The sequence below is a fragment of the Anastrepha obliqua genome, chromosome 3, assembly GCF_027943255.1.
Source record: "Anastrepha obliqua isolate idAnaObli1 chromosome 3, idAnaObli1_1.0, whole genome shotgun sequence".
Taxonomy (NCBI): domain Eukaryota; kingdom Metazoa; phylum Arthropoda; class Insecta; order Diptera; family Tephritidae; genus Anastrepha; species Anastrepha obliqua.
The window spans coordinates 39,522,587-39,545,918 of record NC_072894.1 but is presented as its reverse complement, the minus strand read 5'-3'; the positions used below and the strand labels follow the sequence as shown (position 1 = coordinate 39,545,918).

The 23,332-nt window shown below is 35.6% G+C and overlaps 1 protein-coding gene across 4 annotated transcripts; it reads left to right on the top strand.

The window, feature by feature from the left end:
* Positions 1 to 2,956: 2,956 nt before the first annotated feature.
* Positions 2,957 to 21,138, top strand: LOC129240165 (phospholipid scramblase 1-like). Of its 4 annotated transcripts, none has more exons than XM_054875756.1 (5): positions 2,957 to 3,288; positions 6,209 to 6,476; positions 19,493 to 19,983; positions 20,072 to 20,230; positions 20,628 to 21,138. In XM_054875756.1, exons 1-5 carry the CDS (start codon positions 3,154 to 3,156, stop codon positions 20,685 to 20,687), a joined length of 1,113 nt encoding a protein of 370 aa, XP_054731731.1. In that variant the 5' UTR covers positions 2,957 to 3,153; the 3' UTR covers positions 20,688 to 21,138. The 4 variants fall into 4 exon arrangements, with proteins under 4 accessions (XP_054731731.1, XP_054731732.1, XP_054731734.1 ...); XM_054875757.1 differs by lacking the exon at positions 2,957 to 3,288 and adding an exon at positions 3,599 to 3,718; XM_054875759.1 differs by lacking the exons at positions 2,957 to 3,288; positions 6,209 to 6,476 and adding an exon at positions 12,439 to 13,090 and having other exon boundaries at positions 19,506 to 19,983.
* Positions 21,139 to 23,332: the final 2,194 nt, after the last annotated feature.

The following is a 23,332-nucleotide window of genomic DNA, read 5'->3' as shown; positions in this document are numbered from 1 at the left end:
TTAGAATTTTCAAAAAGTGTTGACGTACTTAATATTACAGAAATTTCCTTACAGATTTTTAAAGAACTTTAGATCATCTAAAGAGGCGTTTATGAACCTACTGTCCAGTACAGAAAACTAGTTGCAGCAGTGCACCCGAGCCAAATCCATTCCAAATATTTTAAAGCTAGCCACAGTTCTGCGATTTTATGCTCAGGGATCGTACCAATTGAGTATTGGTAATGAAGGTATGCTAGGACTTGCTCAACCCACTGTGTCTGTTGTGCTATCGGAAATAATAGATGTCCTGGAAAATTATATTTGCCAAAGATGTATACAATTTAGTAGTATAGAGGCTGATCTGCAACAAAGAAAAGCACATTTTTATTGCAAATACAGCATAAGAAATGAAATTCTTAGAATATTATAGAAAAATCTAAAAAGTATTAAATAGAAACCTTTCCGCCACAGTTTCTGTTTTATTTTTGTTATAAATTTTCTTTATTCAATTATTCGTCATTCGAAAAAATATGTATTTCAGTTCCTCTACGTATTTCAGCCCATGCCTGCCAAGGGAAAATAAAAATGTATTTCTATAAACATCACAAAAAAAAAAAAACCAATATTAACCTTAATCCATTTTGCTGCCGTTCTAACTGGTGGTCCCAAGCAATTCAGCTCCGTTGTAAATTCCTTACATTTTTTTGCTGCTTGAACTTTGGTGCAAATCCCTTTTGCGAATTGTGGATTCGTCTTTCTAATTGTTGTTTGGTACTCACGACTTTCGACCTGCATAAAATTAACAAAATTAGTATATATTTATTATTTGGTTACTATAAAACCATAAATAATCGCAAACAACTTACATTTTAACAAGTTTACCCACAATACGCAACACAATCGAAAGCAAAATTGCATTCGACTCTAAATTCGGTATTCAACGAAAATTTCGACAGGGCTGCACCGCTCATAATACCAAATTGACATTCGATTTTCGATCTTCGACAACCAACGAATATCGAAGATCGAATGCAACTCATAATAGGGGCCTATGTGTTATTATTGTAATAACATAAAACATTCCCAATAAACTTTTCGGTAATGCCATCCGCAATCCGAATGTAAGCAATTTCGATTTACAGAATTCATGTATGAGCAAATACTAAAAAAGGTACTAGTAAGAATGTTCACACCGTTCACCCGTTTACGTCTTTTTGATATTATGTCGACATACACAATATATAATTGGACCAGCATGTGAAGGCACACTGCAAGACACTAACCACCTATTCACATGCTGTAGCAAACCCATGATGGAAAGAATAATGAGATGGCGCCAAGGCGAATTTATTACAGGTGACAGCAAACACATATAAGTAAAACCCAAGGCGAATTTATTACAGGTGACAGCAAACACATATAAGTAAAACCCTACATGTATTTGTTGTTGCGTTTGGTGCAAGCATCACGTCAAAATCAGCAAGCAAATGTAAACATACGAATGTAAACATACCAATACATACAAACAAAGCATATCATTTTGACGTAAGCCATACCTACGGCGAAAAATTCAGCTGGGTGAATGCTGTCACCTTATTAAATCCACCTTGGTAAAACCCATGATTCAATTCAATTCTATAATTGAATTCTATAATTGAATCATGAGTAAAACCCTACATGTATTTGTTGTTGCGTTTGGTCCAAGCATCACGTCAAAATCAGTAATCAAATGTAAACTTACGAATGTAAACATACCAATCTATACAAACAAAGCATATCATTTTGACGTAAGCCATACCTACGGTGAAAAATTCAGCTGGGTGAATGCTGCCACCTTAATAAATCCACCTTGGATGGCGCCTATCGTGGTCCCGCTACTTTGCGCTCAGCGAATATGACAACTCGTTACGTTATTTTAGCTCCAGTATGGCCAGATTACCATTTTCGTAACTAGATTTAGCATTTTTGTTTTTTGTTATTTAGTCTCGTTTTAGTTCTTTCTTCATGACATTTTTCTAGCTGTTCTAATTAAAATGTCATGTTTATAATTTTGTAAAATATACATTTTTTAATAATTATTTAAATAATTCACTCAGTTTTATTTAGCTTTACTTTTTTTTTAACATATGGTGGCATTGCCCGCGATTGCCGGTGTTGTTGGTGTTCGGCAGTCAAATCTCTCTCTCGCTACTGCAGTGTTGCCTAGCTTTGGATATACAAACGCACTAAATGCACATTTAAAGAAAATAAAACATGAAATTTTTATTGAATTACTCAAAGAACTTTGTATGCGTGACAAATTGTCTGTAGAATGTGCGTTTTTTTAAATAAATGTGTTATGCTTATGTATAATTTAATTTATGAGTTTTTTTTTTAAGCGAGACTCTTTTGTTAAGGGAACGACTTTTTTGCTATATTTGAAGTTATGTAACTAGATAAGGTACTCTTTTTGTAAAAATGTCAGTATGGTTTCTTTAGTATTTTCTGTTATTTTGTTGCTTATTTTTACTATGAATACACCTCTTGATGCTCTATGTCTTACTAAGGATTGATGACCGGAAGAAACGATTATACCTCTATGGTTTTAATTCGCATTCAATAAATTCAAAGGCTTTTTAAAATGTGTAAAAAGGTTTTCAATCTTAAGAAGAGTTGAGAGAGGGGCATTTAATAAGTTTGCATAACCTTAAATGGAGCCAAAAATTAAATTTGCACTTTGAAATTATCAAATTTTATAGGAGTAAAAAAATTTTCATTAGCACTAAAATCTTCTCAGAGTGACCTTTTTTAAACTTCTTTTGCATAATAATACAGTTTTTTTTAACCTAAAGTTTCGCTAGCCTTAAATTAAAAACAAAAAGAAACAAACACCAAACTTAAAAATTGTCGCATTTTCGGTATAAAAAAGCACTAAATTTATTGCGAAGAGCAAATGGTTGGCAATACTGCACAACTCAGCAAACGTGACGTCACGTACGCTCTGATGGGCGCAATCTTGTTTCTATCATTCTTGTTTTGGAGTGTAGTCTTCCTTATTTCTGTTTCTAGTCCTGCGTTTTGCTTACCCCTGGAAGGAATATATATCCGAAGGACTTGACTGATTCTCTCAGAAGGCGAGGAGTACTTATCACAGAAAACTTGTTAAAAGAAAATCTTCTAACATCTCAACCCACAATGTCGATGCCAATGAGTAATGTAGATAAGGGCGGATATGTGCCGCCAGGATTTGGAGCGGGGTACCCATCAGGAGGGCCTGCCCCTAATATGCCGCAAGGGGGAGCCTATGGGCCCTCAGCACCGGGTGCATATGTGAGTATGTAAATTAACTTCCGTAAAAGGGGCGTTAAAGTAATCTTGTACAACGCTACAAACAACTAAGAATGTCGTCATTATATCAAAATAATGTCTTCGTATATCAATATCAAAAATTTATTTGATTTATTTCGATCATTATAGAGCAGACAAATAAATTCAAGCCGATTTGAATTTCCTCCAGCGAAAAAAATATTGGTAATAAAAGAAGATTAAGCACAGTTTCGCCAGAAAAAAAAACCTGGGCACAGTAGAGCAAAAACAGCAACAATGTAGTTATTATGTTCTATTTTTGCTTTTGGAATGTCAAAATCTAATTTAGACAAAATTTTACAATTTAAAGACGAAAAAAAATGCTGCTTACTGCTAATGTCTGCTCAACATACTTTGTTCGATAGAACATTTTTATGCTGATTTCATATGAAAGGTATCATATTTGAATTTACTTGTTCATGACCTTAATACTCTGGTAATTGGACTTTTCGGAGAAAAGAGATAGTATATATACACTTTATGGAATAAGTGGAAAAATTGGTCAAAAAATTGATCACAATATATTTAAGCTAATGTTAAGTAATGTTCCGTGTTTCGTGGGAAATATTGTTTAAATATATTACTTTGTGTAAAGAGAAAGTGAAGTTTGACCTCTAAGCGTACTAATCTTTGTGTATTTAGTGATTGGAAAGAGCAACAATATAAAAGTGTTTTTTGTTAATAACTTTTGAAGGAGGAAAAACATTTTGCTTCTTCAGATTTGTAATGCTGGGGTTAATACGCATTGATTGGTACCACGCTTGATTTTTTTTGATAAATTTTTCCACTTATTCCATAAAGTGTATAATCACCAAAATGTTTTTTGTACCTTTGTATTTTTTTATAGAAATGAAGTTTTTTCAGAAACTCAAAAGGATATAATAAATTAGTAGTTTTCGAGATATTAACGTTTTTAAAAGGCTTAAACTGGAATTTGACTTTTACTTGTTCCTAAACAAAAAAATCGACAAATTTTCGAAAAATTTTAATCGAAATTTAACTTTATTATACCCTAATTTAATGGGTTATAAAACTGCGTATCCAATTTTTATTTTATTCAGATTAAACATTTTTATTATTTCATTCAACACCCTTTATTGTTTGGCTCTCCTTTTTATTTGAAGTGTGTCTTTAAGTTGTTCCACGTATTGATGTTGACCTAAGCTGACACCGAATGGCACATATTTTTTATGAGGAGTTTTTTCATAACAGAAAATACATTTGGTGGTTTGCCAATGCCTGCCGAGGGGCGACTGCTATTAGAAAAATCTTTTTCTACCCTTTCGGTGTTTCATGCACGGAGATTTGAATGGTTCCTGTACACTTACCATTCAGCTATTTGTTGCCTTTATTAAATCTTTTACTAAACTTGTGAAAGAAAGGTTACTATTATATTACTACGATAAGGAAGCCGATTTTTGGAAACGAGAAGCTGCTTGAATATAGAACCTTTTATTATTGAATCATGATCTGAATTCAGTAACGAATTTTTTTTTTTTTGGAACATGGTTTTTAAATTATTTTTCATGTCGTTACTCATTTAAAACTTATTAACAGTTCCGTTCAGACGCATTTTTGAGCCAGTTGGCTGAAACGCACCAATCCAAGTGGAAATAATTTAATGATTTCGAAAAACAAAGAATTTTAGACTTGAGGAACTGTGGCAAAGCGCTAAGAGAAATAGTTTGTAAAATAAATAGAACACAGTGTGTTGTTAAAAACATTTTGAGGTTTGGGCGTGAAAACTAGGTCCAGTAAAAGATCACAGGGCATTCTTCCAAAGATTCTGCAATCATAAAACGTTTGTCTGCCACTGGAGCTTCTTCATCTAAAGTAGTAAATAGGCTGAACTTAAATTGCCATCCCGGTACCCTACAAAATAGATAGCGTCTTCAGGACAACACGCTTTTTCATATGGCAAAAGTCGGTCGAAAACTTGTGGGGAATCCTGGCAAGATGAGTTTTCGATTCTAAAAAGCCGTCTTTTGCCACTAGCGTGTGTAAATGAATTCTTCCTGACACTATTAAGAACCTCGTTCGAAGTGTTCCTTGTGAATTACTGGCCATGATCGAATATAAGACTGGGTGTAATAAGTAAAACTTATCTTGGTTTTATAATTATTCTTATATTGAAACTTTTCCGATGTTCAGCACTAATTTGAATAAATAAGTGAAGGTGAATACGTAAATAAAAATAATAGAGTTTTCTATTATTATTTTTTATTAATAATTATTGAAAATATCAAAGGAGAAAATAAAGCAATAGTGCAAATTTGTATGATGCCGATTCAAAAGGCTTTGCGTACAACAATGGTCGATTTTTTACACTACTTTTTTTCCAAAGTTGCTAGAATTTCACATCGAAGCCCTTAATGTTCGCCAAGTCGAAAACAAATCTTAAAACCCCGACTATTTTTTACTCACTAACTATAAATCTATATATCGTCCCCTTAGTATTAAAATAGCCTATACATTTTTTGATGTTTTGAGAAAATGAATTTCAAACTTTTTGTCGAAAGTAGCTCTCACTCAAATCTCGTTATGTCTGTAAATATTTATTATTTTTTGACTGACGTTTTGACCCACTTTGTGGAACTAGAATTTGACAAAATTTTGACCACATATAAAATCGACGATGGAGAATCCAAAAATTCAATAAAAAAATAATAGCCTATGAGCACATAGGCTATTGTTATACTAAGGGGACGATATATACATACATAAATATTATTGTGATCGTTTTTATCTTTATTGCGTCTCACGAAGTCGCTGAATTTCAATGTACTCCACAAATTGCAATATAAAAAAATAAACTTTGTTATTGTATAATTTTATATTTCCTTTATTAAGACGTAATTTTTATCAATTATTTTCTTTTGATTAGGGTTTTACTCCTGGCCCACCACAGGGCGGCGGCTATGCGCCCGTACCACAAATGCCTGCCTACGGTGAAGTTCCTCCAAATATTGGTGGTCCACAACCTCCATATGGTGGTATGGCTCAACCACAGCCACTGTACAATGGTGGCGGTGGCTTTCAACCTTCGCCTGGATTTGGCCCACAAGGTCCAGTAGTTACGCAACCGGGAATGCCGCCACCAGGACAACCTGGACAACCAATGATGCAACCACCACAAGCAATGGGACCGGCAGGTGAGTAATATATAATATATGCACTCGTACATGTACAAATGTAATACATTTTATGTATATTCAAGTTCTGAGAAGTGTCAACTAAGGCATTCTCAAAGAGTATATGTAGCCCTCAAATCATAAACAGGTGGCCTATCCTTAAACGGGTGAAAAAGTAGGGAGTTCTTTGAAAAGGAAGTTAAATAAACATATTTTTTGCATTCAATGTTAAAAGTAAATTCCGGAGTATTTCACTCGAGGCTGGTCTCTTACAAGCGTCCAACAAAAGTCTTCAACCTACTTATAGATAATGAATTTCATCTTCACTTGCACTACATGAATGTAAATCAATTTTCAAAAGGCAAAAGGCAATATAAAGTATTCAACGTTTCCACCGCAGTCGATTCTACGTTACCGAAAGGACCCGGATTTATATCCGGCCAAGGATTGCCACTCCAGCAGCATCCCCCAAAAAAAATTTCTTTTAAATATTTTCTTCATATAAAAAAAGAAAAAATCCAAATATTGTACAAAACAAAACTTGCTCGATTCTTAGATTAAAGTAAGTTTCGAATCGACATTCATTTTATGTGTACAACTTTTTTTGAATTTTTCGTTATTGTATACAGAAATTTCAAATGATTCGAATGAAATTTTTTTTTTTTTTTTTATTTCTTCCATAAAATATTACACCTGTCGTTAGACAATAAGTAATTTGATTTACAAAAAGATGGAATGAGAGTGATATTGAAGGGCCAATGCCCCCAAGCTCATTTAGAAGAAATATATACATATTATTTAAAAACAAGTGGTTAACAAACAATGACATATACGATTAGTTGGCAATTGATTACAAGGATTTTGCAAGATCTGTTGGTGTTTGACGGTTAAGCCGACTTTGGGTAGATTTTTCTTTATTTGGTAGTCTTCTCATCATAAGATTTGTATGCGTTAATAGTCTATTTATGTGTCTTCTGCTAGCGCTTTGTATTGTTTCATCAATAGTATCGATGTCAAGGTCGCGATGAATATTTGCGTTAGGTATGTACCAAGGTGCATTAGTTAAGGTCCTAAGTATTTATGAAAATAATGTTTCAATTCAATTGAACAATGCTTTCTTTGACCAATTCTATATGGAAATGAATGCGTTTGCAAACGATGTTTTCGGCTATGAACAAATGTTGGAATCGAATGAAAAAGGAAAGAAACGCGAAATGATAAAAAAAATTCTTGGAAAATTTAAAATGAATGGTGCTTCATTGGAAAAATTCAGAGGTAATAAGAACATACACAAGATAAAGTTAGAATTCGAATTTTTAGATTTATTTTGTTTATTTCTCATTTTTTCAGAAGTACACCACACAACAACTCATTCCAACTCTGATTTTGAAATCCTGTTGGAATTGGTGATCGATAATTTTGTCACTATAATGGTCAATGGAAATTTGCGTGTATCAGACCCTGCATATTATTTACCATATCAACTTTTTATGGAACATATGGACCAAATGAACACAAAAAAATAATTTAGTTTTGTTTTGATTTTTTGCAACATTTTGGTTTTCAGTTAACACAATAAAAACAATACTGTTTTTTCGTGAACACAAAATTCTAAATTTATTACGTTGTTTGTTTAGAATTTTTTTAGAAAAAAAGTAAATTTTTTGGTTTTGAGGAAATTTGTTTATTGTTGCTATTTGTGAAAGCGTAGATATTTGTAAGTATTTGACTATAATCCTAAAAGTTAATGGAATACCACTATGACACATAGAAAACATTTTTTCAAAGGGGTGCTTTTCGAAAATTATAAAAAAAAATTGTTTTCAAAAATTTTGAAGAAATAAAGTAAAATAAAAAAGTTTCGAAAGCATGAAATTTTTTCAAAACCAAATTTTCCTCAAAAAGATAAAAGAAATTTCTTCGAAGAGGTGTTTTTCTAAAATTACAAAAAAAAAAATTTCAAAAATTTTAAACAAATAAAATAAAATAAAACTTTTTCAAGGGTATGAAATTTTTTCAAAACAAAATTTTCTGAAAACCAAACAAAATTAAAGCTTGACTTGTTTACAGTAGCACAGAAAACAAACTATGTGACTTATCACGTTGAAATTTGCCATGTAAGCTTATAACAGTCCTACCAAAAAACAAAAAAATGTATTTTTGCCATATGTCATCCGCGGACCGTTTTATGGGTAACGTCTCGTTCATATTTGAATAGGAGATATGAGGTGCTCAACCCTTAATTAGATGAGCCACAGAGAAACCAAAATAATTACGCTATAACTGCTTCACCAGTTCAGTAAAATTTCATCGCAGGCTTTTGAAAATCAGTTCACTATATACATATGTAGCAAAACTGTTGGGGTGATTGATACACTTCATTTCAATGTTTAGAAACAAACAATGATTATTTACTCATAATTTGACACTGTTTTAAAGGAAAACTTAGTGCAATTCGCCATGACATACAGGCAAGTTAACGGAAATACATTAAATGCATGCATGGATATAGTGTAGCGGATTAAGACTCAGCGGCTCCGCTGTCTAGATCATGTTGTACAAACAGGCACAAACGACGACAAACAAATTTCAGACTGATTGATTGGTTTGATTAGTTTGGATTTAGGAGCTATTCGAGTAAGACATGCTTCGTGATTTTCGCTAAGATGGAAAAAGAACAGAATTGTTTTTGTTTTTGGATGGGAAAAAATGCGAGGAGATAAAAGCAAAGTTGGATGCTGTCTATGGGGACACTTCACCATCTATGACCACCGAATTTAAACGTGGGCGAACATCCGTTTTTGATGAGGAGCGACCTGGACACCTGACAGACGAGTTTACCGAGGAAATCATTCAAAAAGTCCACGACATGATTCTCGCTGATCGACGAAAGAAAGTGCGCGAAATAACAGAGGCTATAGGTGTATCGACCGGACCGGCAATTAATATTTTGCATGATAAGTTGGCGATGAAAAAATTGTCGGCCCAATGTGGGCCTCGATTGATCCCGGAGGACAACAAGCGAATGGGGCTGTTAACTTCGAAGCAGTGTTTGGAGCAATTTAAGCAAGACCTGAGGAAATTTTTGGGTCAAGTTGTTACCGTTGATGAAATCTGGATTCATCATTACACACCAGAAAATAAGCAACAATCAAAATAATGGATTTCTCCCGGTGAATCTGCTCCAAAGAAGGCGCAGACAGACCCATTGGCCGGAAAGATCATGGGATGCGAACGAAAGATTTTTTGGGATGCGAACGGCGTCATCCTCATTGATTTTTTAGGAAGGACGATCATTGAACAATATGCAGTAAGTTATTAGACCGCTTTTACAAAAAATTGAAGGAGACACGGCTGCGTTCGGCAAAAAACAAGGTGGTGTTTCAACAGCACATTCATCCGGAGTTGTCGCCGCCAAACTGCATGAATTGCTGCTGCATCCCCCATATTCACCCGATGTGGCTCTCTGCGACTTTTTCTTATTCCCTGACATGAAGAAATGGCTCGTGGGGAAAAAATTTAGTTCAAACGAGGAAGTCATCACCGAGACAGAGGCGTATTTTGTAGAGTTCGACAAATCCTATTATTGGAGAAGTTAAAAAAATGGCCGTTGCGTTGGGAGAAGTGTATCTTTCTAAAAGGGAACTATGTTGAAAAAAATAAAAATAAAAAAGAAAGGGTGCCTTCATTTCTAACACGGGTACTATTTGAATCTCCCTCGTATATATTTTAATGACCACATGAATATTTTCTTTTTGTTCCTATTGTCACTAGTTTAAGTTTTAAAAGATCATTGAATTATTGTTTATATTTGTTATATTAATCTCTGAAATAAAATCACATACAATGAATATCTGTTATTATTAATTTTAAAAACTTGTATGTGTATGTGGTATATCTCTATGTATGCACGTATGCACGTACAAGTTCATACAACTTATACAGTCCGCGTCAAAAGATAGCACCAGATTTGACTATTTTTCCTTTTCCTCTAATCTTGTTTGTTTATTATTTTTTATAAAAGTATAGCTTTTAAAAATATTATATATATATATATATATATAATTGGCGCGTACACCCTTTTTGGGTGTTTGGCCGAGCTCCTCCTCCTATTTGTGGTGTGCGCCTTGATGTTGTTCCACAAATGGAGGGACCTACAGTTTAAAGCCGACTCCGAACGGCAGATATTTTTGTGAGGAGCCTTTTCATGGCAGAAATACACTCGGAGGTTTGCCATTGCCTGCTGAGGGGCGACCGCTATTAGAAAAATGTTTTTCTTAATTTTGATGTTTACGAGATTCGAACCGACGTTCTCTCTGTGAATTCCGAATGGTAGTCGCGCAACAACTCATTCAGCTACGGCGGCCGCCTAAAAAATATTATAGCATTATCTAAACAAACCATATAAATGCCAAGGTTCAATTTTAATAAAACAATAGAAAAATTCCACAAACTTTCGGAATTGGGATGCCACGATTTTTAATTCTAGACAAATTTTCGGTATGCATTGAATTGATTATTGAATTTTAATATTATATATTATATTATAATATAGTATAAGTGCTAAAATGGCACGTTGACTTCTTATAATTTTTTTTCGTTTTCTATATATGATACAAAAATTCATATATACACTTCGGAATTACCAATTGATCGTTGCGTGCATTATCGATGACAAAAACTATTAAAAGTGAGTTTTCACAAAAATGGCTCCGGCGATTATCTTTGTTTTGGTCTTAAAATAGTCTAGGGGCCCATATTGAAAAATCGGAAAAATGTTGATTGCAAGGACTTTTTATTTAAATCCATTTCAGACGCACTGTGATATAGTTTTTGATTGGCGTGATAACCGCTTAGGCGAGTTTGGCCGAGTTTAACAAAGCACGCTAGTCGTTTCTTTCTTGTGCTAACCGGTGCCACTTGGAAACACCAAGTGAACCCAAGTCCTTCTCCACCTGATCTTTCCAACACAGAGGAGACCTTCCTCTTCCTCTGCTACCACCAGCTGGTTCCACATCGAATACATTCAGAGCCGGATAGTTTCACCAACGTGCAGTGGTCCTAAAATCTTCTGCATAATCTTTCTCTCAAACACTCCAAGGGACGCCTTATCGGATGTTGTCATAGTCCAAGACAATGAGCTATACTTTTATAAAAAAAAATCATAAAAATCCAAAAAAAGTCAAACTGGTAAAAATGTAGATGAGCTATCGTTTTGTCACGGAGTGTACGTAGCTTACTGAAGGTTTAATTCCAGTATATGCACGTGTACATATGTACGTATATGTAATTGCATCTTTGCTGATCATTGAAGTAATTATTATTTTAAAAGAATTTACTTGTTCCTTCTGCGATAAGACTTACCGACAAATGTGCGATAGTCGCGTCTGTCATATATTATATATGCGTATTACGTCCAACATAGTCAATGACCTGGTATTTGTGTATGCTAAATGGAATGCAAATCGATCGAGAGTTGGTCTGTTGTGGGCTAATTTCAGTATATAATTTTGAGAACTCGAGTTCAGCGACGCAGAGTATTGATCTACTTTGCTTCGAAAAGATTCGAAAAATGCGAAGGAGAATCTGAGCATTTGGCATTCCCCTATTCATGTATCATACATACATAGATACTTCAATATACCTATATTTATATGCAACAATTGCCAATGTTTGTTTGCTAAAATTAGTATTAGTGTATTGTAGTTACAAATGGCTGTTTAGTTAGATTCTCACATTTCACCGCACTCCCTTCCTACACATGCACATGCACATTCATATACTAAAAAACCGAATACATTATAATACAATAAACCTACCTATGTACATGATTACGTTTCGAAAATTCTATGGTACCTTCACATCTTATCACTAAGTTCTTTAATTGAACAAATTAAATGATAAACGCGCGCAGCGAATGTGATGGCTTTACGTCCTCGTCGGTTTGAAATTCATCCACATACATTTAGTCTTGCAACAACGGTCCAGCTGGACAATACTTTGTGTTTACCAAGGCGAATTTATTACAGGTGACAGCAAACACATATAAGTAAAACCCTACATGTATTTGTTGTTGCGTTTGGTCCAAGCATCACGTCAAAATCAGTAATCAAATGTAAACTTACGAATGTAAACATACCAATCCAGACATACAAAGCATATCATTTTCACGTAAGCCACCTACGGCGAAAAATTCAGCTGGGTGAATGCTGTCACCTTAATAAATCCACCTTGGTGTTTACACATTTCATTTCAAATTTGTGTTACTTATATAGAGTAAAATTACATAACTAACGCCTTTCAAGCAGAATGTGCGAATCTCGATCGGGTAAAAATTTGTATGCTTCAACAGTTGAGTTGCACGGTTCAGCAGCAGCGGCTCCAAAGAAAACTCATAACGAAAGTAGTGCCAATAGCAACGGTATTGGTGGTGTGGGTGCAAATGTGTTGCGCATAATTTGGCATAGTTTGTATGAAAAATACGAATATTTGCGCAGACGTAGCGGTAGTTTAAAACTTGTGGTCGTGCGCGAAACGAATAAGCCTTTGGCGAAAAAATTTCGACGTTCGCTGTGTTTAAATAAATCGGCAAAAAAGAAAGGATATGCGTTTTTCCTAAGTGATGAGGATAAAAGGTGAGAAAGTGTGTAAGAAATGTCAGAAATAAATCCACTTTGTGCATTTAAGAGCCAAAGTCATAAAGTGATTAAGATTAATGATAACAAAGCTTATTTACTAGTAGCAAAGTATTTATGTAAATGTATTTATGGACTTTGGACAACAAAATTTACAGAACTTCAACAATTTTTACCTTCATTTAAATACGTTTTTTGCGCTTAAAGGTAGTTTACTATATAAATTTTCGTTGCTTTGTTAAGAATCCAAGTACTGGGTTTGCATTTAAATGTCTGTAAGTATGCAGCACACACGAGACCGCCAACGGATCTTTATTTATTTTAATTTTGTTTTTTTAAGTTTGGAACTTATTTTCGTTCATGGGATTTTTCGTGTATTGAAAAGCCTATGTTCCTAATAGAGTGGTTAGTGCCAATTTATACACGGAGACATCTGGAAGGGAGGCACTGAAAATTTGATGTTTAATTCGTGGTCACACGGGCAAAATTGTTTTCGGCAACATTCGTTTTTTTGACGCTTACTTCTGTATCATCTTCTGGTTCGGATATAGTTTCTTAAATATTTCATGAAGAAAGCAAACTGAGTTGGTTAAATAATAAACATTTTTTTATTTACATACATATATTTTTGTACTTGAATAAAAAAAATTAACTTAAAAATACTTTATGTATAAAAACTTAACTCAAAATTAATTTGAGTATCTAGAAATGAAAATTTAGAAAAAATTTGAAAAAAAAAATTGGAATTCAATATAAAACTATCCCATAAGTTTTTTAAATTATACTTACTTTATTGATTGAAAACCAACACAGAACTCAGAACTTTCACCCACAAAAGAAGAAAACAAAAACGTAAAAAAATGGCTTGCAATCAACTTTAAGATTGACAATACGAATAAGAGGCACAATGTGTGTCGGCAGTACGGGAGACAAAACCCCTCTCTCTTCTCCGTTCGTCCTTTTCCCACGAACAGAATGTTTCCCTGTGTAAATGGGCGCTTATATTCAAAGTAGTAAAACAGCCCGAATTTATATACGGCCAAGGACAGTCATTTCAGCAGCATTCATATATTTTATTCTATTACAAGTAAAACAACAGTAAAGGATATTTATTGACTCTCGATGGCTTGAGGGTTTTTTGGGGTCGCGGTGGAGTGACCATTTGCAAAAACTTGTTATTGTTGTAGCGGTGTAAGAAGCAAGTTTTGTCAAGTGCTCTAAGATCTTACTGATTACAGCTATTTGAAATGCATGTCATATATATTTACATATATACACATATTCATTTACAGGGTGCGCCATCTTTTATGTCGGTATGAAAACATTGAATAACTTTGAAAAAAAAACAACTGATTTGTATAAGTGAGGTATTTTTATTTGGTTTGGTTATTTACAATTTACTAAAACTATTTTTTGAATACAATATCAATCAAGTGGCCACCTTTATTAACAATCACCCTGTCAAGCATTTCGGGTTTTATAGCGTCGTTTTCGGAACGAATGTTTGCCTTACTTTTCAGATAACCCCACAAAAAGAAGTCCGGAGCGGTTAAGTCAGTAACCGTCTAACCCTTTCTCACGCATTTGCGGGCCGACATAATGAACCAACATCCATCTATATCGGTTTCCATCGACCTTTTAATTTTATCGGTAAAAATATGACCCAATGATGGTTTTGGCGCAAATGCCGGCCCAAACAGTTGCTTTCCGGTCATGCAAAGGCGTTTCATGGATCTCGTGTGGATTCTCAATTCCCCAAATGCCGCAATTTTGTTTATTCACGCTGCCAGAGAGGTTAAAATGTGCCTAGTCAGTCATTAAAATTTGCTTCCAAAAATTGGGTTCAGTGTTAACCATTCGAGCCACTGTTTGGCCCTATTCCAAGCGACGTGAACAGTCTGTCGGCAATATTCTTTGTGTCAATTGCAATTTATACATAAACAAATTTAAATCATACCACAATGCACAGCATTGCGGTTTCACCGACGCCAAAATGCTGAGCTCAACGACGATGTTGGCTCCTGGGCAACGCTCTCCCTCACTGCTTCAACAAGTTCATGAGAACGTCTTGGTCGTTGATGAACGGAACGTTGACGATCTCCTACTGTCCCGTGCTCAAAAAAATTCGACGCCAAACGACGAATAGTATTGTCAGACAGTGCCTGTTTGCCGCGATACTTTTTGCGAAATGCGCATTGAGTTAGAACAATAGAACGACTATTTTCGATGTATAGTCGGTAGGTTGGTAAATGGCAAAGTTTTACAGTCTTTACATACCGACATAAAAATGGCGCACCCTGTACATATTTATATGTCTTGCAGTTATATGATTACAAGCGATAGCTAAACAAATTTATCTATGAAACACTTGCGATAAGATGTTTGTTTATAAATTACTAGAAAGAACAAAGAAATTTTTTATTGTAGAAATACACTTGTAAAGATATGTATAATACTTTAAAGTAACGTACGCTTACACGATTGGTTTTTGTTGTTGAAGGAGTTTACAAAACCCTACCCAAGTGCCAAGTATGATAGATTATCAGGTTTGACCTTTAGCTATGGTAAAAAACGAAATAGAGGGAGTAACTTCGGTTGTCACGTCACTGGGGTTTCGGCAGAAGAACTCGGCTCTCTCATTTCATACGTATTCGCATACTCGTCCAATCAGTCGTTGTACAGCGAAGTCCATGTTGGTTTGTTTTTTTGCGTATAACCAAAACAATCTCAGTTTATTTGTAAACCCGCTGTTATGACCCCAGTTACGTTAGCCAACCAGCTGATTCTTTGAAATTCGCTGAGAGCTGGTTAACGGTCTGATATTGACCACACCTTCTGAGTTTTTTTTAACATGCCTAATGCTGTGAAATTATCAGTGGCTAATGTTGTTGTTGTTGTTTTTGTTGCTGCAGCATAAACATTCCCCATACAATTACGGAAAACTGATGGAGTGACAGTTCTTGAAGTCATCGGTCGATGTCATCTAACGGCAGGCCTAGGAAACAGGAAACGTAAAGGGGTGTTACATGAGCGAGTTTAAGTGTGCATGTGAAGAGGTGGTTAGTGTAGTGCAGATGAACTTCACATGTCAGTCACATGTTTGGTATGTATTGGGCAATTCTGGATAAGTGAGAGCTTAGTCTGCGCAATATCCGGGACGTTATTCTGCCAGTTAACTCGGGTCTCACCAGCTAGCAGAAGCTCTTTGTCTGCGATGGGTGGCAGTTAAACTCTGATAATGTTATCCACAAAGATGGCAAGTGCCACTCGGTGAATGTTGTTGATATTCTGTTTGTATCTATGAGTTCCAGTAGTTTTTGTGTGTGTGGAGATTCCTTCTAACGTGTCTTAGAGGTGGTTCAGCCGTTTGCACTTGCCGTCTGGGGCGTTTCCTACGATAGCACCCCATCAGGAATTGCTCGCTGATCATAGTGTTACGATCCATAACAGGGAGCATACATGCCTAGCTGTGTAGATGCTGAACCGGCGGCATCAATAGCATCCCGCCGCCGTTCTGCGGGCAGTAATTTGGTATGTCTTAAGCTTCATCCTGCGTAAAACCGGTCGACCGATTTCCTTGGCATCAACGTTTGCCCCAAGTACTACTGGCTAGCGGTCATCAATCAATCGGGAGAGTTGTTCTCCCCTGGTGAGCTCCGAGAAACCGTGCAGGTTTCATTTTGTATGCTTAGGAAAGGCACCGGCTTGTTTCGTGATGTAGAAGACGTGGATGCTGAGGGCATCTATAACGAGAACATTGGCATTGTGGTCCATTCCCTATCACCTCCACTCGTTGCACTTATTACATCTAACTGAAGTTGAGTTTGGTTAGAGCGTTTTTTGATAAACACAGTAAAATTAAATTTCAAATTTCCTAATCGAAAGTGTTTGGACCAACCTAATTGCATAGAGATACTCCAGTGACGAAAGAGGAGGAGTGAGATTCATTGCATTGGACCGGTTTAGTTTATTGGGGCGATAGCCCTTGGTCGGACAAAATCCCAGTTTTGATTGGTAATAAGTTGGCTTATTGTTTTTGTGATAGCTTATCAAATTCTGCCTAGGTCGATTTGCCCATCGGTGGTCGTAGTCGATGCCATTCAATCTAACGACAGCAGGTTCTACGTACCTGTTCTCCCGACTAAATGCCATAATTTCAGCTATTTAACACTCGACATTACACTATCATTATCTAATTCATTCCCGTTACTTAAGAGAAAATTTGGCAGATATTTTCAAAATGGATGTATTCTTATACACGATTTCCGGATGGGCATATACATTCCGTACATACATACATGCATTTATTCACATTAAAATCAGATAAGTGTGTTTAAAGTTGATGCCGTTCATATGCAAGTGTGCATGTGTGTTTGTATCTTGATATATTTGGACAAGTGACGAACAACTAACTATTGTTGACTTTGAAATCTATTCAATCTCTTATATTCACGCCCAAGTTCAGTTGCTCAATTGGTGTCGCTTAATTGTCTAGTAGTTTTAGTTCAAATGGCGAAACGGTTTTGTTTTGTTTGTCTACCATACATACCTACTATGTATATATGTATGTACGTACTATCTCACTAAGAAAAATGTAGAGGAATGACTATTCAAAAACTAGTGTCATAATTATTTTATATGTTATCAACGTATTAGATTAAACCTTTTTTATATCAACTACTTCAGATAAGAAATCTTATAAGATTACAAAAAGCTTTCCAAAGAAAACCGAACTTATTATAAATAGATATTTCCAAAGAGATATAGCCAGAAAAAGATATTTGTTACAAAAAAAAGAAAGCATGCCTTCTTGATCAAAAAGTTCCCGGAATATATTCAGAAAACTCAACGCACTTATGCCAGTCTTTAATCCACCTCTCAAATCATTGCTAGACCTATTTTCGGTATAGCTATCAGGGCAGATGATATTTGTTTCGTTCTTGGTCAACAATTCACGATTAATGATGGCAATGTACGTCAGCATGGTGCAAAATTCACGAGTTGTTTTCCCAAAAATCCTTTCTTTTTTGGTAAATGTCTCATAACGCCCAAATAATAGTCCTTACTGACTGCCTGATCTGGCAAAAATTCGTGGAGTACAATACCTTTGTAATCCATAAAAACCGTGAGCATCGCCTTCTTTTTTTTGCTGAAAACGACGTGGTACATTCGGAGCACTTCACTCACTCGCCTGATGTCTGGATTGCGTGTTGTACTCATAAATCCACGCCTCGTCTCCAGTAATGATGCGTTTGATAAATGTTGGGTCGGATTGATCTTGGCAATCATGTCTTTGGCGATATCAACGCGGCCTCTTTTTTGCATGAAATTCAGGTCCCTTGGGACCAACTTTGCAGCAACTCGGCGCACACCCAAATCATTAACTATAAGTATGATACAATGCCCTGAAAGGGTCTATAAGCAATGTTCGTGCCCTCTGCCAGCTATTTTACTCTATTGATGTTTTCATCAGTTTTCGATGTCCACGGCCTGCCACTACGTTCGTCATCCTCGATGGGCTCACGATGGCTGTTTTCTTTCACCTGAACAACGGGTCGTTAGTTCTGCCTTTTCCAAATTAGATAAAAAAGAATAAAGCACCAAACGAAGTACCTCTTGTCTTTGTCATTGTCTCTCATCATGCCCGTCCGAGTGAAAGATTTAATAAGTCCTAACGTATGGCGCTGAACCTTGGACGATGAGGCGTCCCTTGGCGTGTTTGAGAAAATGATTCTGCGGAGGATTTTTGGACCTGTGCTCGTGGGTAACGGCGAGTATGGCAAGCGATGGAAGAATGAGCTGAATGAGCTTTACGACGACATAGACATAGCGCAGCGAATAAAGTTCCAGCGGCTTCGTTGACTGGGTCATGTCGTGCGAATGAAAACAAACACTCCGCTCTGAAAGTATTCGATGCGAAAGCAACTGGTGATAACAGAGGAAGAGGAAGGCCTCCGCTCCGTTGGAAAGATCAGGTGGAGAAGGGCCTGGCTTCACTTGATGTTTTCAACTGGCGCCTGTGAGTATGAAAAATAAACGACTGGCGCGCTTTGTTAATCTCGGCCAAAATCGCGAAAGCCATTAATGCGCCAATCAAGAAAAAGAACATATATTCATATATAAGTATACATGTGTTCCCTCGATCGTCCGTTCTAAGCTTGCGAAACGCTTCGGATTTATATCCGGCCAAGGACTGTCACTCCAGCAGCATTCCCCAAACATAAGCGGAGAATGTTTATGCTGCTACATCAACAACAACATACGTACCACATATTTAAAATATGTGAAAATACGGATCTAAACTATGTATTTCTCTTCAGTCCTTTAGTTGTAGTAAATTGATGAAAATCGACAAATATATGGCAGATATTAATGAGTGATGTAATTTTTTTACATTTTTAGGCGATTGGATGAGTATGCCAGCCGGCATACCGAATTGTCCGCGCGGCTTGGAATACCTTACGATGGTCGACCAGCTTTTGGTTAAACAAAAAGTCGAATTACTCGAAGCTTTCACCGGTTTCGAGACCAATAATAAATTCTCAATAAAAAATGCGCTTGGTCAAAAAGTCTATTTCGCTGTAGAAGAAAACGATTGTTGTACGCGTAATATATGTGGTCCATCTCGTCCATTTGATATGAAAGTATTCGATAATTACCGTAATGAAGTCATCCATATGAACCGTCCATTAGCCTGTTCGGCGTGTTGCTTCCCATGCTGCCTACAAACAATGGAGGTATCCTCACCACCTGGGTGTGTAGTTGGCACCATCGAACAAGAATGGTCCATATGTTCGCCCTCATTTCGTATAAAAAATCATATTGGTGACACAGTGCTACGCATCGAGGGACCCTTCTGTACCTTTACAATGTGTGGAGATGTACAATTCAATGTAAGCCGATGGAAATAGTTGTTAAGACTGATATCGATGCATGAATTAGTATTTGATATTGAATTGATTATGTTTCTAATTGTTTTAGATTGTTTCCCTAACTGGGGAGTCTGTGGGAAAGATCTCAAAGCAATGGTCTGGTTTAGCACGAGAATTATTTACTGATGCTGATTTCTTTGGTATTACCTTTCCGCTGGATTTGGATGTGCGCATAAAAGCTGTGCTATTGGGCGCTACTTTTCTTATTGTAAGTACTCGATTAATATTATAAAGATTTCACAGTCTCATTTGAGCAAGAGTATTTTTCATAATTGTGTTATATTGTATATAGAGCTATAGCGTTAAGTTTTATCGTTTAAAACTGTTAACACGTTTACGCCGAAGAATTTAAGGATTGAGGTAAACATTGAATCAGTAAACAGTGATTGTGCAGTACTCGTAGTTGGCTAGCATATTTGTTCACATACATACTTACGCATACATATGCATATAAATTGAGTAATGAAATTCTAGAGTGTAAAGCTAAAATCGTATGAGATATAATTTTATTTTCGTTGTATATGTAGATATAAGGAGTTTTTTAAATATTTTCTTATTCTGCAATTAATGTGAATAATAAAAATTATAATTTTCTCTGTTTTTAGGACGCCATGTTCTTTGAAAAACAAGGAAATCGAGAAACTGATCGACCAGGCATGTTTTAATGAGATTCACATACAACACCGGTAAAATTAATTTGTATATAAAAATATAGTGAAATGTTTAAAAATATAGCAACGGATACACACTTCGAAATTAAATACTTATGTTTAATACTAAAACTTTTTCCAAAAACAAAAAGAGAAACCATTTTGGATAAATTCGAATAACTAACTAGTCCACTTGAAACCAAAGTAAAGATACGGCTTAAAAATATATGTTTTTATGAAATATTTGCTATTTAAAGCGTAAATTGCGTGTGTAGTTACGCATTTTGTATGCATTTTTTCACTAAGCCTATGTGTATATATGTACATATATATGTATTCAATAGCTTTAAAAGTATTGCTGAGAAATGCGCTCTTTGTATGAATTTTTTTTTTTACTGTTTTTATTATAATCTTTGTAAATGCAAATTTGTTGGAGCTAATAAAATTTAATACTCATAACCTTATAGCCCTACAAATATAAATGTCTGTATGAATTTTAAATAACATTTACTTCATTCATCATTTCATTTATTGGCAAATAAAAAAATATATACAATTAAAAACAGAATTGAATTAATTAAGTGGATTATGATAAAAAGGTTTCTTTGACAACTTTTGCGTACGCAAATCTAAAATGTTGCACAATATTTAAAATAGAAGTAGAAATTATAATGCGGTGTTAAATAAGAAAAGACTATTCAACAGAAAAATATGTGTTATTATTGTAATAACATAAAACATTCCCAATAAACTTTTCGGTAATGTCATCCGCAATCCGGATGTAAGAAATTTCGATTTACAGAATTCATGTGTGAGCAAATACTAAAAAAGGTACTAGTAAGAATGTTCACACCGTTCACCCGTTTACGTCTTTTTGATATTATGTCGACATACACAATATATAATTGGACCAGCATGTGAAGGCACACTGCAAGACACTAACCACCTATTCACATGCTGTAGCAAACCTACTCACCTAACACCCCTCTCCTCTGAACTCAACCGGTCGAAACAGCACGCATTCTGGGTCTACCGTTAGATGAATTAGACAAAGACAGCCGATGACTACACCGCACTGATAGGGTTAAGTGAGCTGCTAAAACAACAACCACGTACCGGAACGACTCCGATTTATATCCAGCCAAGGATTGTCACTTCAGCAGCATTCCTCGTACATGTATGCTCTTGCATAATGCAAAATGAAGCCGTTTTTTGATATTTACTATGTATATATAGACTGACTGTTTTGTTCAAATGAGCAGACGCATATTCTGGAAAAGGGATATTATTTTGCTATTCTTATGGTCATTAATAATGAAATTCTTAACATAGATATTATATAGGGTGATCAATTAAGAGGAGTTTTTTTCATTTGCGTTTTTTTTACAGATCGCGCGCGAGTTGTGGCAAACTGTCATCGTGGATTTGTTGAACAGCGTTTGGCATTTCATCATGGAAAGACTCACACCGCAACAACGTCTACAAATTGTTCAACTGTATTATGAAAATCAGCGTTCTGTGACAAGCCACTTGCCATACAGCTCGTGAAACAATGACTTTATTGAGAAGTCATTTCGGAGAGCAGCTGATTTCACGTTTAGGACCTGTGAGTTGGCCACCAAGATCTTGTGATATCACACCTTTGGACTTTTTTCTTTGGGGATTCGTGAAGTCCAAGGTCTATGCTGATAAACCAGCTACGATTGAAGCTCTGGAAGCCAACATTACGACATATCAGTCGAAATGCTCGAACGAGTGATTGAAAATTAGACCTTCAGAATGGACCACCTTAAGCGTAGTTGCGGCCAACATTTGAATGAAGTCATATTCAAAAAGTAAATGTCAAAGAATGTCCTTTCAAATGATAAATAAAGGTTTTGAACATAATTTACATTTTTGTTTTTTTTAACTATTGAAAAAGCACCTCATGATTGATCACCCTATATAATTAGTTAACCCGATTTTTTAAACAAAGGCTCGCGAACACATATACCCGAATGGATTGGTGAGTGACTACCATTTTCCAATAGCGGTCGTGCCGAGTATATTTTTGCCATAAAAAACTCCTTATAAAAAATATATGCCGTTCGGAGTCGGCTTGAAACTGTAGGTCTGTATATATATAAATATAATATATGTAAAGGGTGACAGTTCAATATATTGTTTATAAGCCATCAGAAGCATTTGCGTCTCAGTTTTGTTGATTTTTTTTTCTGTGATGGAATTCAAACGTAATAGTGTGATTGCGTTATATTTGGCTGGAAAATCACAACCAGCCACTGTTCGTGAGCTCAGTCACCTCAAAGTGAATAAAATATTTGTATATCGCACTATAAAACGTTACAATGATACTGATAGCATTGGAGGTGGGCCAAAAAAAACCGCAACAACGCCAAAAATGGTTCGGAAAGTGAAGGCTCGACTTGAACGAAATCCACGTCGAAGTGGAAGAAAAATGGCCAAAGAACTGAAAATATCGCACGACAACATTCGACGCATATTGAAAAATGAGCTCAAGGTCAAGGCTTACAAGTTTCAAAAAGCACACGATCTTTCACCCCAGCAAAAGAAAAGGAGTTTTTGCGCTTGCACGAACTTAGCGAATTTCCTAACATTGTATTTTCTGATGAAAAAAAATTCCCAATAGGGCAGTTCATAAA

Excerpts from the sequence above, each read along its gene's own strand:
- LOC129240165 (XM_054875756.1), top strand. The coding sequence starts at position 3,154 with ATGTCGATGCCAATGAGTAATGTAGATAAGGGCGGATATGTGCCGCCA. Across the intron at positions 3,289-6,208 it reads CCTCAGCACCGGGTGCATAT|GGTTTTACTCCTGGCCCACC; the intron begins GTGAGTATGTAA and ends TCTTTTGATTAG. Across the intron at positions 19,984-20,071 it reads GTGGAGATGTACAATTCAAT|ATTGTTTCCCTAACTGGGGA; the intron begins GTAAGCCGATGG and ends TAATTGTTTTAG.